Genomic DNA, 14577 nt, shown 5'->3' on the forward strand with positions numbered 1-14577 from the left:
GTTTCTTGAAAATTATGAGAATTTGAAACGGTCTATCAGAGAACAGTAATATAGTCAACATATAATGGTGCTATGCAGTAATTATTTGGCAGTACCATGTACACTGCTCAAAAAAATAAAGGGAACACAAAAATAACACATCCTAGATCTGAATTAATTAAATATTCTTCTGAAATACTTTGTTCTTTACATAGTTGAATGTGCTGACAACAAAATCACACAAAAATAAAAAATGGAAATCAAATTTTCCAACCCATGGAGGTCTGGATTTGGAGTCACACTCAAAATTAAAGTGGAAAGACACACTACAGGCTGATCCAACTTTGATGTAATGTCCTTAAAACAAGTCAAAATGAGGCTCAGTAGTGTGTGTGGCCTCCACGTGCCTGTATGACCTCCCTACAACGCCTGTGCATGCTCCTGATGAGGTGGCGGACGGTCTCCTGAGGGATCTCCTCCCAGACCTGGACTAAAGCATCTGCCAACTCCTGGACAGTCTGTGGTGCAACGTGACGTTGGTGGATAGAGCGAGACATGATGTCCCAGATGTGCTCAATTGGATTCAGGTCTGGGGAACGGGCGGCCAGTCCATAGCATCAATGCCTTCGTCTTGCAGGAACTGATGACACGGTTCAGCCACATGAGGTCTAGCATTGTCTTGCATTAGGAGGAACCCAGGGCCAACCGCACCAGCATATGGTCTCACAAGGGGTCTGAGGATCTCATCTCGGTACCTAATGGCAGTCAGGCTACCTCTGGCGAGCACATGGAGGGCTGTGCGGCCCTCCAAAGAAATGCCACCCCACACCATTACTGACCCAATGCCAAACCAGTCATGCTGGAGGATGTTGCAGGCAGCAGAACGTTCTCCACGCGTCTCCAGACTCTGTCACGTCTGCCACATGTGCTCAGTGTGAACCTGCTTTCATCTGTGAAGAGCCCAGGGCGCCAGTGGCGAATTTGCCAATCTTGGTGCTCTCTGGCAAATGCCAAACGTCCTGCACGGTGTTGGGCTGTAAGCACAACCCCCACCTGTGGACGTCGGGCCCTCATATCACCCTCATGGAGTCTGTTTCTGACCGTTTGAGCAGACACATGCACATTTGTGGCCTGGTGGAGGTCATTTTGCAGGGCTCTGGCAGTGCTCCTCCTGTTCCTCCTTGCACAAAGGCGGAGGTAGCGGTCCTGCTGCTGGGTTGTTGCCCTCCTACGGCCTCCTCCACGTCTCCTGATGTACTGGCTTGTCTCCTGGTAGCGCCTCCATGCTCTGGACACTACGCTGACAGACACAGCAAACCTTCTTGCCACAGCTCGGATTGATGTGCCATCCTGGATAAGATGCACTACCTGAGCCACTTGTGTGGGTTGTAGACTCCGTCTCATGCTACCACGAGAGTGAAAGCACCGCCAGCATTCAAAAGTGACCAAAACATCAGCCAGGAAGCATAGGAACTGAGAAGTGGTCTGTGGTCACCACCTGCAGAACCACTCCTTTATTGGGGGTGTCTTGCTAATTGCCTATAATTTCCACCTGTTGTCTATCCCATTTGCACAACAGCATGTGAAATTGATTGTCACTCAGTGTTGCTTCCTAAGTGGACAGTTTGATTTCACAGAAGTGTGATTGACTTGGAGTTACATCGTGTTGTTTAAGTGTTCCCTTTATTTTTTTGAGCAGTGTAGTAAACATATAGCAGTGCCATACATTGAATATATAGTGATGCCATACAGTGAACATATAGTAGTGCCGCACAATGCTTACAGTTATACACATTCAATAGCTGACTATTCCTCCTGACCTTCCCATACACATGCACACTCGGTATGACCAAGCATGCATGTGTTGTTAATCCCTATCCCTTTTTTTCCCCAACATGGGCCAAATGAACATATTAGATAGTCAGCCAGTCCCGCCAAATTCAGTGCGGTTTGGCTGACCTACGGTGACAGCACAGCCAGGGCTATAACATAGAGGAAGGAGGAGTTTGTGGGCACAGGGTGGTGGAGGGCCCTAAATGTCAGATGCCCCGCTGCTGCTGCCTCTTAGCCTTTAGAAGACAAGAACACGTTGAAAGATCTGCACATGGATGGCAGACACCACTGTGAGCCTGATACGTCTAGGTAACAAATACACATTCACTGTGGCTATTATTACATTCCTATCACCTGGCATCAAGTAGAAGAACCAAGATAACGGCAATTCTTTCCAAACCCACCGTCCAGTGACTGCATTTGTAAACCGCATGCCAGGAATTCCACATGGGGAGCCTTGTAAATGTGTCTGAAGGAATAAGAAGAACAAAGGCGACTCTGTGCGATCGTAAATCTACTCTACCGCCTGCAAACCGGTCCGTATTATCCCCAATACATCATGTAGGTCACTAGCAGCAGGGGTGTAGCTATAGAGCAGGGATGGCCAACCTGCGGCTCTCCAGCTGTTGCAAAACTACAACTCCCAGTATGCCCAGTCTGCCTACAGCTATCAGCCTACAGCAGGGCATGGTGGGAGTTGTAGTTTTACAACAGCTGGAGAGCCGCAGCCATAGAGGGTGCAGAGGTTTTATCGGAGCTAAACTGCCCAAGAAGCCCATCCGCCGCATAGGAAGATACCAGCAGTATAAATGGCAGTGGTAGATGGGGGCCCAGGACAGGTGAGCAGTAGTGCCCATGAGCGACCCCCTCGCCATTCACTTCTATGGGACTGACAGAGATAGCGCTCTATCCAACAGTCCAATAGACCGTGAGTGAATGGAACGGTGGTTAAATGTAATAATTAATGTAAAAAATATAAATCATACAATATAGGACATGACAATCCCTTTCTAACAAAGCTAGAACCAGCCCTGTACCTCACATGGATCCAGAGATCTCCCCATTCACTGCTCCAATTGCTCTCCTAGATTTTCTTCAGCTTGGCCACTTAGGGGACATGTCCTTTCTGCTGCAGCTCTCTCCCCATAACTGCCACAGCTTCTAAGGCCTCTTTCACACGGGCGTTGCGGCAAAAGGTGCCGGTGCGTTGCGGGAACACGCGCGATTTTTCCGCGCGAGTGCAAAACATTGTAATGCGTTTTGCACTCACGTGAGAAAAATCGGCGTGTTTGGTACCCAAACCCGAACTTCTTTACAGAAGTTCGGGTTTGGGTTAGGTGCTGGGTAGATGGTATTATTTTCCCTTATAACATGGTTATAAGGGAAAATAATAGCATTCTGAATACAGAATGCATAGTAAAATAGGGCTGGAGGGGTTAAAAAAAAATAAAAAAATTAAACTCACCTTAATCCACTTGCTCGCGCAGCCCGGCTTCTCTTCTGTCTTCTTTTTTGCTGTGTGCAGGAAAAGGACCTGTGGTGACGTCACTCCGGTCATCACATGATCCATCACCATGGTAAAAGATCATGTGACGGACCATGTGATGACCGGAGTGACGTCACCACAGGTCCTTTTCCTGCACACAGCAAAAAAGAAGACAGAAGAGAAGCCGGGCTGCGCGAGCAAGTGGATTAAGGTGAGTTTAATTTTTTTATTTTTTTTTAACCCCTCCAGCCCTATTTTACTATGCATTCTGTATTCAGAATGCTATTATTTTCCCTTATAACCATGTTATAAGGGGAAATAATAATGATCAGGTCTCCATCCCGATCGTCTCCTAGCAACCGTGCGTGAAAATCGCACCGCATCCGCACTTGCTTGCGGATGCTTGCGATTTTCACGCAACCCCATTCATTTCTATGGGGCCTGCGTTACGTGAAAAACGCACAAAGAGGAGCATGCTGCGATTTTCACGCACAAGTGATGCGTGAAAATCACCGCTCGTGTGCACAGCCCCATAGAAATGAATGGGTCGGTATTCAGTGCGGGTGCAATGCGTTCAACTCATGCATCGCATCCGCGCGGAATACTCGCCCGTGTGAAAGGGGCCTAACAGAACATATAGCCGGTGGCAGTGGAAGATTTAAACTGAGCACGTGCAACGGACACAAAAAAAACCGAAAAAGAACAAACAGCAGGTGGCGCTATACTGATACATTTTATTGAATAACTCAGTGGCTATAGAAAATGAATTCTATTTAATTACACGCAATTACAAAAGTATTCAGATCCAGGTGCTGGTTTAAAAAATGTAGGATGCGCTCTACTGCCCCATTCTCACACGGGACTCGGGGATTGGTGGGGTTCCCAGTGTTTGTACCCCCAGCAATCATACATTTACCAGACAAGTTGAATGGGTCTGGATCCGTCCCTGAGCCTGCACGAACGTTCTCCGTGCATTGGGAAACGGCAAATTGCGGTGCCCAATGCACGGAACGGAGCACATACGTTTGTGGGAACAAGCCCTAAAGTGTCAGACATGGCAGTTACCTATAGGTGGCGCAAGAGATAGTTTTTTAACCTTCTGAAAGAGAGCCAATTTGCATATTTTTTTCCCAGGATGCATTGCCCGAAAGGTCTCCACAAGGAATATCAGTACCTTCAGAGAACAAGTCTGATGGTCTCTTCTAAAGTGGTTGGGGTGCTTCTTACTGGTTGGAGGGGTTCAGTAAGAGGCAGGATACTTCAGTTTGATGTAGCACATGGTACATTTTGAACACCCTCCGAAAAAAGCACCAGGGGAGCTGATGATCCCTACCAAGGCAGCCTGAAGAAGATCGAGGAACCAAACTGGCATGACAATCTCCTGCAGGCTCCTTTGTAAGTTTTGTAACGTTCGTCACACTAATTCCGCTCCCCTATAGAGTCCAGTTTTCTATTATAGTTATATATATATTATTATTCTGCAGCCTCGGAGGGGACACAATGTACAGCACACCGCAGTACACTGTACGGCTATGGACTCGTCTGTACACGGAGCCAGCGCTCTGTAATGAAGAGCAGATGACTGTAATCGCCGCGTTACGTGTTTGTGGTCAATGTACAGAATGTCGACATTTAACTCTGATACCTCGTTTACCGCAGCGATTTATGTGATAGGACGGGCCACATATTTAGTGAGCGCTGCAGAATTTTCCATATGTGTAACACCTACATGTACTGCAACACAAAAGTCATGGAGTAGCTGAAGGCGTTCGGCCATCAGTATATTATTGCTGGGGGGTCCCAACGTTGGAACTATCACCAAAACACTGGCGTGGCCTCTTCACTGCAGTACCTGACAGAGCGCCATCTATACGTATGTGGCTGTGTTTGGTATTGCTGCTCAGTCCCATTCACTCCAGTGAGTGCCGCTGGTTCAGCCCCAACAGCAGCCGTCGGTCACCGACCATTTATAATACTGGTGTCCTCCTCTGTGGCTGAGGGTCCTTAGTAACCCCTACCTCTGCACCCCTTATAGCTACAGCTAATATGTGATTATGAATCATATAATACTCATACAAATTCTAAAACATTGCTATGTAAAGTGATCACGGCTTAGAGGTAACATCCTCATTGTCCATATACTGCCATGTGTAGGAGGCTGCAGCTGTCGGACTGTCCATCCCCAGCTACCAAATCGCCTGGTTACTGGATCCTGTTCATTGTGAACACTCGTAATTACTTCTGTGGAACTGTCCTGATACACTGCACCAAACACTTATGTGCTACATATCACACCTCCCATGAACGTCCTGATTCACTGAGGTTCACTGGAGTTCAGTTCTCTAATGCAAATATCTAAAGTCACTGTGTACATACATTACATTACTTATCATGTACTGATCCTGAGTTACATCCTGTATTATACTCCAGAGCTGCACTCACTATTCTGCTGGTGGAGTAACTGTGTACATACATTACATTACTTATCCTGTACTGATCCTGAGTTACATTCTGTATTATACTCCAGAGATGCACTCACTATTCTGCTGGTGGAGTAACTGTGTACATACATTACATTACTTACCCTGTACTGATCCTGAGTTACATCCTGTATTATACTCCAGAGCTGCACTCACTATTCTGCTGGTGGAGTCACTGTGTACATACATTACTTATCCTGTACTGATCCTGAGTTACATCCTGTATTATACTCCAGAGCGGCACTCACTATTCTGCTGGTGCAGACACTGTGTACATACATAACATTACTTATCCTGTACTGATCCTGAGTTACATCCTGTATTATACTCCAGAGCTGCACTCACTATTCTGCTGGTGCAGTCACTGTGTACATACATTACTTATCCTGTACTGATCCTGAGTTACATCCTGCATTATACTCCAGAGCTGCACTCACTATTCTGCTGGTGGAGTCACTGAGTACATACATTACTTATCCTGTACTGATCCTAAGTTACATCCTGTATTATACCCCAGAGCTGCACTCACTATTCTGCTGGTGGAGCCACTGTGTACATACATTACATTACTTATCCTGTACTGATCCTGAGTTACATTGTGCATTATACTCCAGAGCTGCATTCACTATTCTGCTGGTGGAGTAACTGTGTACATACATTACATTACTTATCCTGTACTGATCCTGAGTTACATCCTGTATTATATTCCAGAGCTGCACTCACTATTCTGCTGGTGGAGTAACTGTGTACATACATTACATTACTTACCCTGTACTGATCCTGAGTTACATCCTGTATTATACTCCAGAGCTGCACTCACTATTCTGCTGGTGGAGTCACTGTGTACATACATTACTTATCCTGTACTGATCCTGAATTACATCCGGAATTATACTCCAGAGCTGCACTCACTATTCTGCTGGTGGAGTCACTGTGTACATACATTACATTACTAATCCTGTACTGATCCTGAGTTACATCCTGTATTATACTCCAGAGCTGCACTCACTATTCTGCTGGTGGAGTCACTGTGTACATACATTACTTCTCCTGTACTGATCCTGAGTTACATCCGGAATTATACTCCAGAGCTGCACTCACTATTCTGCTGGTGGAGTCACTGTGTACATACATTACATTACTAATCCTGTACTGATCCTGAGTTACATCCTGTATTATACTCCAGAGCTGCACTCACTATTCTGCTGGTGGAGTCACTGTGTACATACATTACTTATTCTGTACTGATTTTGAGTTACATCATGTATTATACTCCAGAGATGCACTCACTATTCTGCTGGTGCAGTCACTGTGTACATACATTACTTATCCTGTACTGATCCTGAGTTAAATCATGTACTATGCTTCAGTGCTACATTCACAATTCTGCTGGTTATTATTGGAAACAGTCAGCAAGCTCACTGTCAGACTTGCCCCTAGTAGCTAGGCTTTGAGCTTGTAAAATGCAGGAGGCAGTTCATTTTTCTTATGTAAGGTTTACAGTGCCTGGTGTGATTATTACACTTCCTATAAGACAAGTCACCTGAGCATGCACTGTGCAGACACTGATCAAGCAGGGAATGCTGTGAGAGTTCAGCTCCGTAGCTGCAGAAGTTGCAGTACACACATACTCTGCTGTTACACACTGATTTATTCACACACCAAATAGGAAGGAACCAGTGGGGGTAACTTACGCTGTTTTGCCCTCACAGTCCATCTTGGTGGCCACCACTCCTTTCTTCCCCAGAAGAGCTGACACTTTGTCCAGTTCTCCATGGTCCACGGCTTGGAGCAGACGCTCGTCATTCTTGTTCCACTCATTAGTCTACAATAGAAGATTGGAATATTCAGGGTTAATACAACGCACAGAAAGCATGTAATGTAATATACAGGGCTGGAAATACCTGAAATCTCATACAAATCCCCATAACAAAGGGGAGCTCCGCTGAGAAGAAGTCCATAGCAGAAGTCAGAGCCCCGATCCTGGCGCTGCGCTCTCACATTACTGGACATACATAATGCAGCACACAATACATAAGGAAAGGATCTAGAAGCTCCAGATGAGAACACAGACGTCTCCAGAGATGGGCCCGGCATGCGCCGACATGGCCGACCATTACCCATGGACAACATCCTCCATTAGGTCCAATAATGGAGACAACAGGATGTGAGGAATCACAAGGATGACTGTCCTAATAATAGTCGGCCCCCCACCAGTAAATGTCAGGTTATACAGCAAGGGATATAGCACTGTATACCTGGGCTTGCCATTCTAGAAGAGGAGGCTGTCACTGTTATGAAGGCACTGTGTCTGTCCCTAGTTCGGGGGGCTCTGAGGCTGTCACGGTGGTGGAGGCACTGTGTCTGTTCCTAGTTTTGAGGGCACTATGGCTGTCACTAGTTATGGAGGCACTGTGTCTGTTCCTAGTTTGGGGGACAATGAGGATGTTATTGTTATGGAGGTACTGTGTCTGTTCCTAGTTCGGAGGGCACTGCGGCTGTCACTGTTATGGAGGCACCGTGTCTGTTCCTAGTTTTGGGGCACTATGGCTGTCACTGTTATGGAGGCACTGTGTCTGTCCCTACAGGGAGTGCAGAATTATTAGGCAAATGAGTATTTTGACCACATCATCCTCTTTATGCATGTTGTCTTACTCCAAGCTGTATAGGCTCGAAAGCCTACTACCAATTAAGCATATTAGGTGATGTGCATCTCTGTAATGAGAAGGGGTGTGGTCTAATGACATCAACACCCTATATCAGGTGTGCATAATTATTAGGCAACTTCCTTTCCTTTGGCAAAATGGGTCAAAAGAAGGACTTGACAGGCTCAGAAAAGTCAAAAATAGTGAGATATCTTGCAGAGGGATGCAGCACTCTTAAAATTGCAAAGCTTCTGAAGCGTGATCATCGAACAATCAAGCGTTTCATTCAAAATAGTCAACAGGGTCGCAAGAAGCGTGTGGAAAAACCAAGGCGCAAAATAACTGCCCATGAACTGAGAAAAGTCAAGCGTGCAGCTGCCAAGATGCCACTTGCCACCAGTTTGGCCATATTTCAGAGCTGCAACATCACTGGAGTGCCCAAAAGCACAAGGTGTGCAATACTCAGAGACATGGCCAAGGTAAGAAAGGCTGAAAGACGACCACCACTGAACAAGACACACAAGCTGAAACGTCAAGACTGGGCCAAGAAATATCTCAAGACTGATTTTTCTAAGGTTTTATGGACTGATGAAATGAGAGTGAGTCTTGATGGGCCAGGTGGATGGGCCCGTGGCTGGATTGGGAAAGGGCAGAGAGCTCCAGTCCGACTCAGACGCCAGCAAGGTGGAGGTGGAGTACTGCTTTGGGCTGGTATCATCAAAGATGAGCTTGTGGGGCCTTTTCGGGTTGAGGATGGAGTCAAGCTCAACTCCCAGTCCTACTGCCAGTTTCTAGAAGACACCTTCTTCAAGCAGTGGTACAGGAAGAAGTCTGCATCCTTCAAGAAAAACATGATTTTCATGCAGGACAATGCTCCATCACACGCATCCAAGTACTCCACAGCGTGGCTGGCAAGAAGGGGTATAAAAGAAGAAAATCTAATGACATGGCCTCCTTGTTCACCTGATCTGAACCCCATTGAGAACCTGTGGTCCATCATCAAATGTGAGATTTACAAGGAGGGAAAAGAGTACACCTCTCTGAACAGTGTCTGGGAGGCTGTGGTTGCTGCTGCACGCAATGTTGATGGTGAACAGATCAAAACACTGACAGAATCCATGGATGGCAGGCTTTTGAGTGTCCTTGCAAAGAAAGGTGGCTATATTGGTCACTGATTTGTTTTTGTTTTGTTTTTGAATGTCAGAAATGTATATTTGTGAATGTTGAGATGTTATATTGGTTTCACTGGTAAAAATAAATAATTGAAATGGGTATATATTTGTTTTTTGTTAAGTTGCCTAATAATTATGCACAGTAATAGTCACCTGCACACACAGATATTCCCCTAAAATAGCTAAAACTAAAAACAAACTAAAAACTACTTCCAAAAATATTCAGCTTTGATATTAATGAGTTTTTTGGGTTCATTGAGAACATGGTTGTTGTTCAATAATAAAATTAATCCTCAAAAATACAACTTGCCTAATAATTCTGCACTCCCTGTAGTTTGGATGGCACCGAGGCTGTCACTGTTATGGAGGCACTGTGTCTGTTCCTAGTTTGAAGGGCACTATGGCTGTCAGTGTGATGGAGGCACTGTGTCTGTCCCTATTTTTGGGGCACTATGGCTGTCACTGTTATGGAGGCACTATGTCTGTTCCGAGTTTTGGGGCACTATGGCTGTCACTGGTATGGAGGCACTATGTCTGTTCCGAGTTTTGGGGCACTATGGCTGTCACTGTTATGGAGGCACTGTTTCTTTCCCTAGTTCGGAGGGCACTGCGGCTGCCATTGTGTGCAAACTTGGTCAAGAACTACGGGAAACGTCTGACCTCTGTAATTGGAAAACAAAGGTTTCTGTACCAAATTTTAAAGAGGACCTTTCACTAGTTTAAAAACTAAAAACTAACTATATCAGTGGGCAGAGCGGCGCCCAGGGGTCCCCCTGCACTTACTAGTATGTCTGGGCGCCGCTCCGTTCGCCCGGTATAGGCTCTGGTGTCTGCAGCTCCCTCTTTTGTACGGGGCGGAGTTTTTGTATTAGGGTTGTCCCTTGCTGCAGCGCTGGCCAATCGTAGCGCACAGCTCATAGCCTGGGACTCCCAGGCTATGAGCTGTGCGCTATGATTGGCCAGCGCTGCAGCAAGGGACAACCCTGTTTTTCTATTGTATCAAACACTTATTTCATGCAATAAAATGCAAATTCATTATTTAAAAATCATACAATGTGATTTTCTGGATTTTTTAATTAGATTCTGTCTCTCACAGTTGAAGTGTACCTACGATACAAATTACAGACCTCTCCATTCTTTGCAGGTGGGAAAACTTGCAAAATCGCCAGTGTATCAAATACTTATTTCCCCCGCTGTATATGTGTGAATATATTGTAGTTCTATGAGTGTACACTAATGTATGTACGTACACTCTCGGGGGGCTTCATTCCATACTTTACTATATTCGGCCCCCTCTTGATGACACTGCGCAGACAGCTCTGGTCTCCTGCGGGAATCTGCGCTGCTCCTGCTCACAGAGATGTTCCTGCTCTCGTGCAGCAGTCATTCACAGCTGAGATGTCGTCCCAATGTCCTGATAGATTGTAATGGAGTATGGAAAACACGGGCTCAAAGTTTCCATGGAAGGAATGTAGAGGGTGGCTGTTACAGGACACACCCTCCGAGTTGTCAAGTTGTCAGTAAGGACCCAGGATCAGTCAGATGGCTGCAAATTAAGCTAGCACCCAGCTTTCCCAGAGTCCTGAGAGCCATGGCCATCTAGTTACCAAGCAGGTGACGCATCAGATTCACCATTTCGGAGTCTGGCAAAGCTGGATGACACTCATTCCATAGTTAAAGGGGCATACAAAAGTCTCAATGTTGATAAGTATCGGATCCCAATTTATTAAAGGGATTGTCCCAAGATTATGGAGCTCAGTCCCATAGAAATGTATGGAGCAGACTGCGCTCTATTCATATAGAGGGACCCCATTCTCCCAGCAGTCAGACCCCAACGATCAGACACTAATCACCTGTCCCATAAATAGAGGATAGGTTCACATTTTAAGAAAACCCCTTTAATTAAAACAACATACACTAAGAAATAAACCAAAACCCAATTTAGAGGGGGCGTCTCTCATTGATCAGATATAGTAGAGAAATAATGTGTTTGTTCTTTTTTATATGTTGCAGCAACTTTTTATTTTTTTATTTTTAAAAACTTCCCTGGAGGCGGCCCTCCCTGTATAGACAATGAGGACATTGAAATCGTTTGTCGCCGGCACATCACCCCGTGCAAAGAGGGAAGTGCTTCCCACAACAATGAAAATACTGTATAGGTGAATGAACTAAGTTTCGGTCACATAGAGCAGATGATGATATAAGTGCAACCAATCAACGTGCTATATCAATAGTCGGCACAAAAAGTCTGCCAGTATACATGGCTCTTACTGTCCTGCTTTAGCTAGAACTCCAGCTGTAAGACAGTTGTCATTTACTCATCACCCTCTAATGATAATGAGATGACTTTACTCATTCTGTTCCAGTCTACACAGCAAAGCTGACAAGTGAGCTGCAGAAAACAGCAAGTTTCAGGCTATTGTGTCTGCTCTAGTGGCCAGTGTAAGAACTACGATATTTCTAGACTTGCTTTCTGCTCATTAAACTTAGTACACAAATTGGTAGTGGACTGAAGCAGATGTGGAGACATACCGGAGTAGCTATGGAAATAGGTCAAATTCCCAAGAAAACAAACTGTTATCACAAATGAGGTTGAAGGTGCCCAGTGCGTGGTACCATAACCGCCAGGTGCTTAGGCTCTTATCAGAAAACCACGCCCCGCACCTCTCCCTTGGTTTTCATTGATGGCTCCAGCACTGTCCTACACGACTCTCTTCTGCACTGACAACTGGGGCAGAATGAGCAGAGTCATCTCATTATTGTTAGAGGGTGGAGAGTATATGACAGCTATATAGTGCTGCTGGAGATATGTTTGCTATTGGTAATATAACAAGCAGATAGTAGCTGACAGACCACCTTTAAGACTTTATATATTGCAGTTCTCACATTGGCCACTAGAGCAGACACAATAGGCTGACGTTATCTGCTTTCTATAATACACTGGCCAGCTTTGCTGTATAGACTGGAACAAGATGAGCAGATTCACCTCATCTTTATAGGACAGAGAAGTTCATGGCAGCTCTTCTGTAATGCTTGATGCCTAGATATGGTCTTGGCAATTAGACCTCTCTCCACAGCCACAAAGGTATGTTTTCACATCTGCTAGTAATATAATCAGTTTAATGAGCAGAAAGTAAGACCCATTTTAAGCCTTGACATATGCTAACCACTGAAGAAGATAGATATATTAGGGTGACCTTTTCTGTTTTCTACAGCTCACTGGTGAGCTCTTTTGTGTAGACTGGGACAGAACAAACAGAGTCATCTCATTATCATTTAAAGGTGGGCATGTCAATGACTCTAATAAGCTCTACTATACTGCTGGAAGCCTAGATAATCCAGAATAGTAACACTATACACTCTGTATACAGCACCGGTATACAAATTATCTCGTCAAGTAGATCCTTCTACAAAATGTATGTCTCCGCATCGGTTTCTGTCCACTACCTGGCGCTGTAATTAATTTCATGGGTGGAAAGGAAATTATGAACTCCTTTAAAATTTTGTGAATTGTAACAAATAAAAATACAATTAAAAACCTAATTTACACAGTATGTTCTTTGATACTTTCCCTTTAAGGAAAGCAACTTGATCAAGGTGGAAACTTTATATATATATATATATATATATATATATATATATATATATATATATATATATATATAAAAAAGTAACAAAAACCAGTAGCTCAAAGACGAAATTTCTGGAAACCAGAAACAGCTTTAAAACAGCTGTGTGTAAAAGGGAGCCCCGTACGTCTCTCTATCATCCCGCGCCATCCGCACGCCTCGACTTGTGTGGCTTCTGCCAATAAAAGTCTAGCCATTTTTTGGTTTAGGAAACTTACAGGCAAATGATTTCCAGGTTTCCTCCTTCAGAAAGTTTATTTGAGGTAAGTTATTAAGGCAGGGCCCGACCAGAATTCAGGATGGAAGCAATTATCCATTTAGGCCCATGTTTCCGTACATACCTGTGGCAGGGACTATTTTAGGACCATAGACCATATTTAGCAATAACATGCCAGTCCTGATCATTACTAACATCATAGGAGTCAATGGGCCATGAGAAGAATCCAGATGGCTGGTGGGGTAACCGTATACATATCCTACGATATCATCTGCATCCCTGGTAGGGAACGTCGCATAGTGGAGAAGTGAGAGCGTGCACTGTGCAAGCGCAGCCACCTCTCAATTCACCGTTATGGGACCGCCACAAATAGTCGAGCCAGCTCTCAATTTAGGAACTCCTACAGCGGTGAACGGAGGGTGGCCCCACATGCACGGCTGCTCTCTGTTCACTGCGAGCAAATGTTCAGTTCACTGCCCTAGCCTTGTATCTAAATACCCTGGCCAAGGGTCAGGTTGTTGTCACCTCCCCTGGTACCTAGTATATGGCCTACAAGCCCCCCTAGCTAGGACACTACCCAGTCTTAAAGGGGTTTTCCAAGACTGTTATACTCTGGATAGGTCATCAGTATCTGATCGGTGGGGGTCCGACACCCGGGACCCCCGCTGATCAACTGTTTGAGAAGGCAGCAGTGCTCATGTGAGCGCTGGTGCCCTCTCTCTACTCACCAAGTACTGCGCCGTACATTGTATAGCGGCTGTGCTTGGAATCGCGCTCACCCCCATTGACTTCTATGGGACTGAGCTGCATCTAGGCCATGCGACTGATGAACGTGACGTCACATGACCTAGGCTAACCTTTGAGAAGGCTGTGGTGCTACTTCTCAAACAGCTGATCGGCAGGGGTCCTGGGTGTCAGACCCCCACCGATCAGATAAGGATGACCTATACATAGGATAGGTCATCAGAATAAAAGTCTCAGTAAACCCCTTTAATGGACCTGTTTCCTTACATACCATAAAATTAAGAAACAAGATTAGAAGAGTATCTTGTAAAGGATAAGAGGTGAGGTCCAAACAAGACATGGGCCCTTCTCTCCTGGGGGTGTGGTGGCATGAAGACAAAGGGAAGTCCTTC

The 14577-nt window shown here is 45.2% G+C and overlaps 1 protein-coding gene across 4 annotated transcripts in view; it reads right to left on the reverse strand.

The window, feature by feature from the left end:
• RAI14 (retinoic acid induced 14) overlaps nt 1–14577 on the reverse strand; it is a 155146-nt gene that overhangs the window by 49684 nt on the left and 90885 nt on the right. For all 4 annotated transcript variants that reach the window (XM_040420997.1, XM_040420996.1, XM_040420995.1 and 1 more), the window contains one exon: nt 7473–7603. In XM_040420997.1, the coding sequence (XP_040276931.1) occupies nt 7473–7603 (131 nt within the window). The remainder of the gene's footprint in view (nt 1–7472; nt 7604–14577) is intronic.

Source organism: Bufo bufo, chromosome 2 (genome assembly GCF_905171765.1).
Source record: "Bufo bufo chromosome 2, aBufBuf1.1, whole genome shotgun sequence".
Lineage (NCBI taxonomy): Eukaryota > Metazoa > Chordata > Amphibia > Anura > Bufonidae > Bufo > Bufo bufo.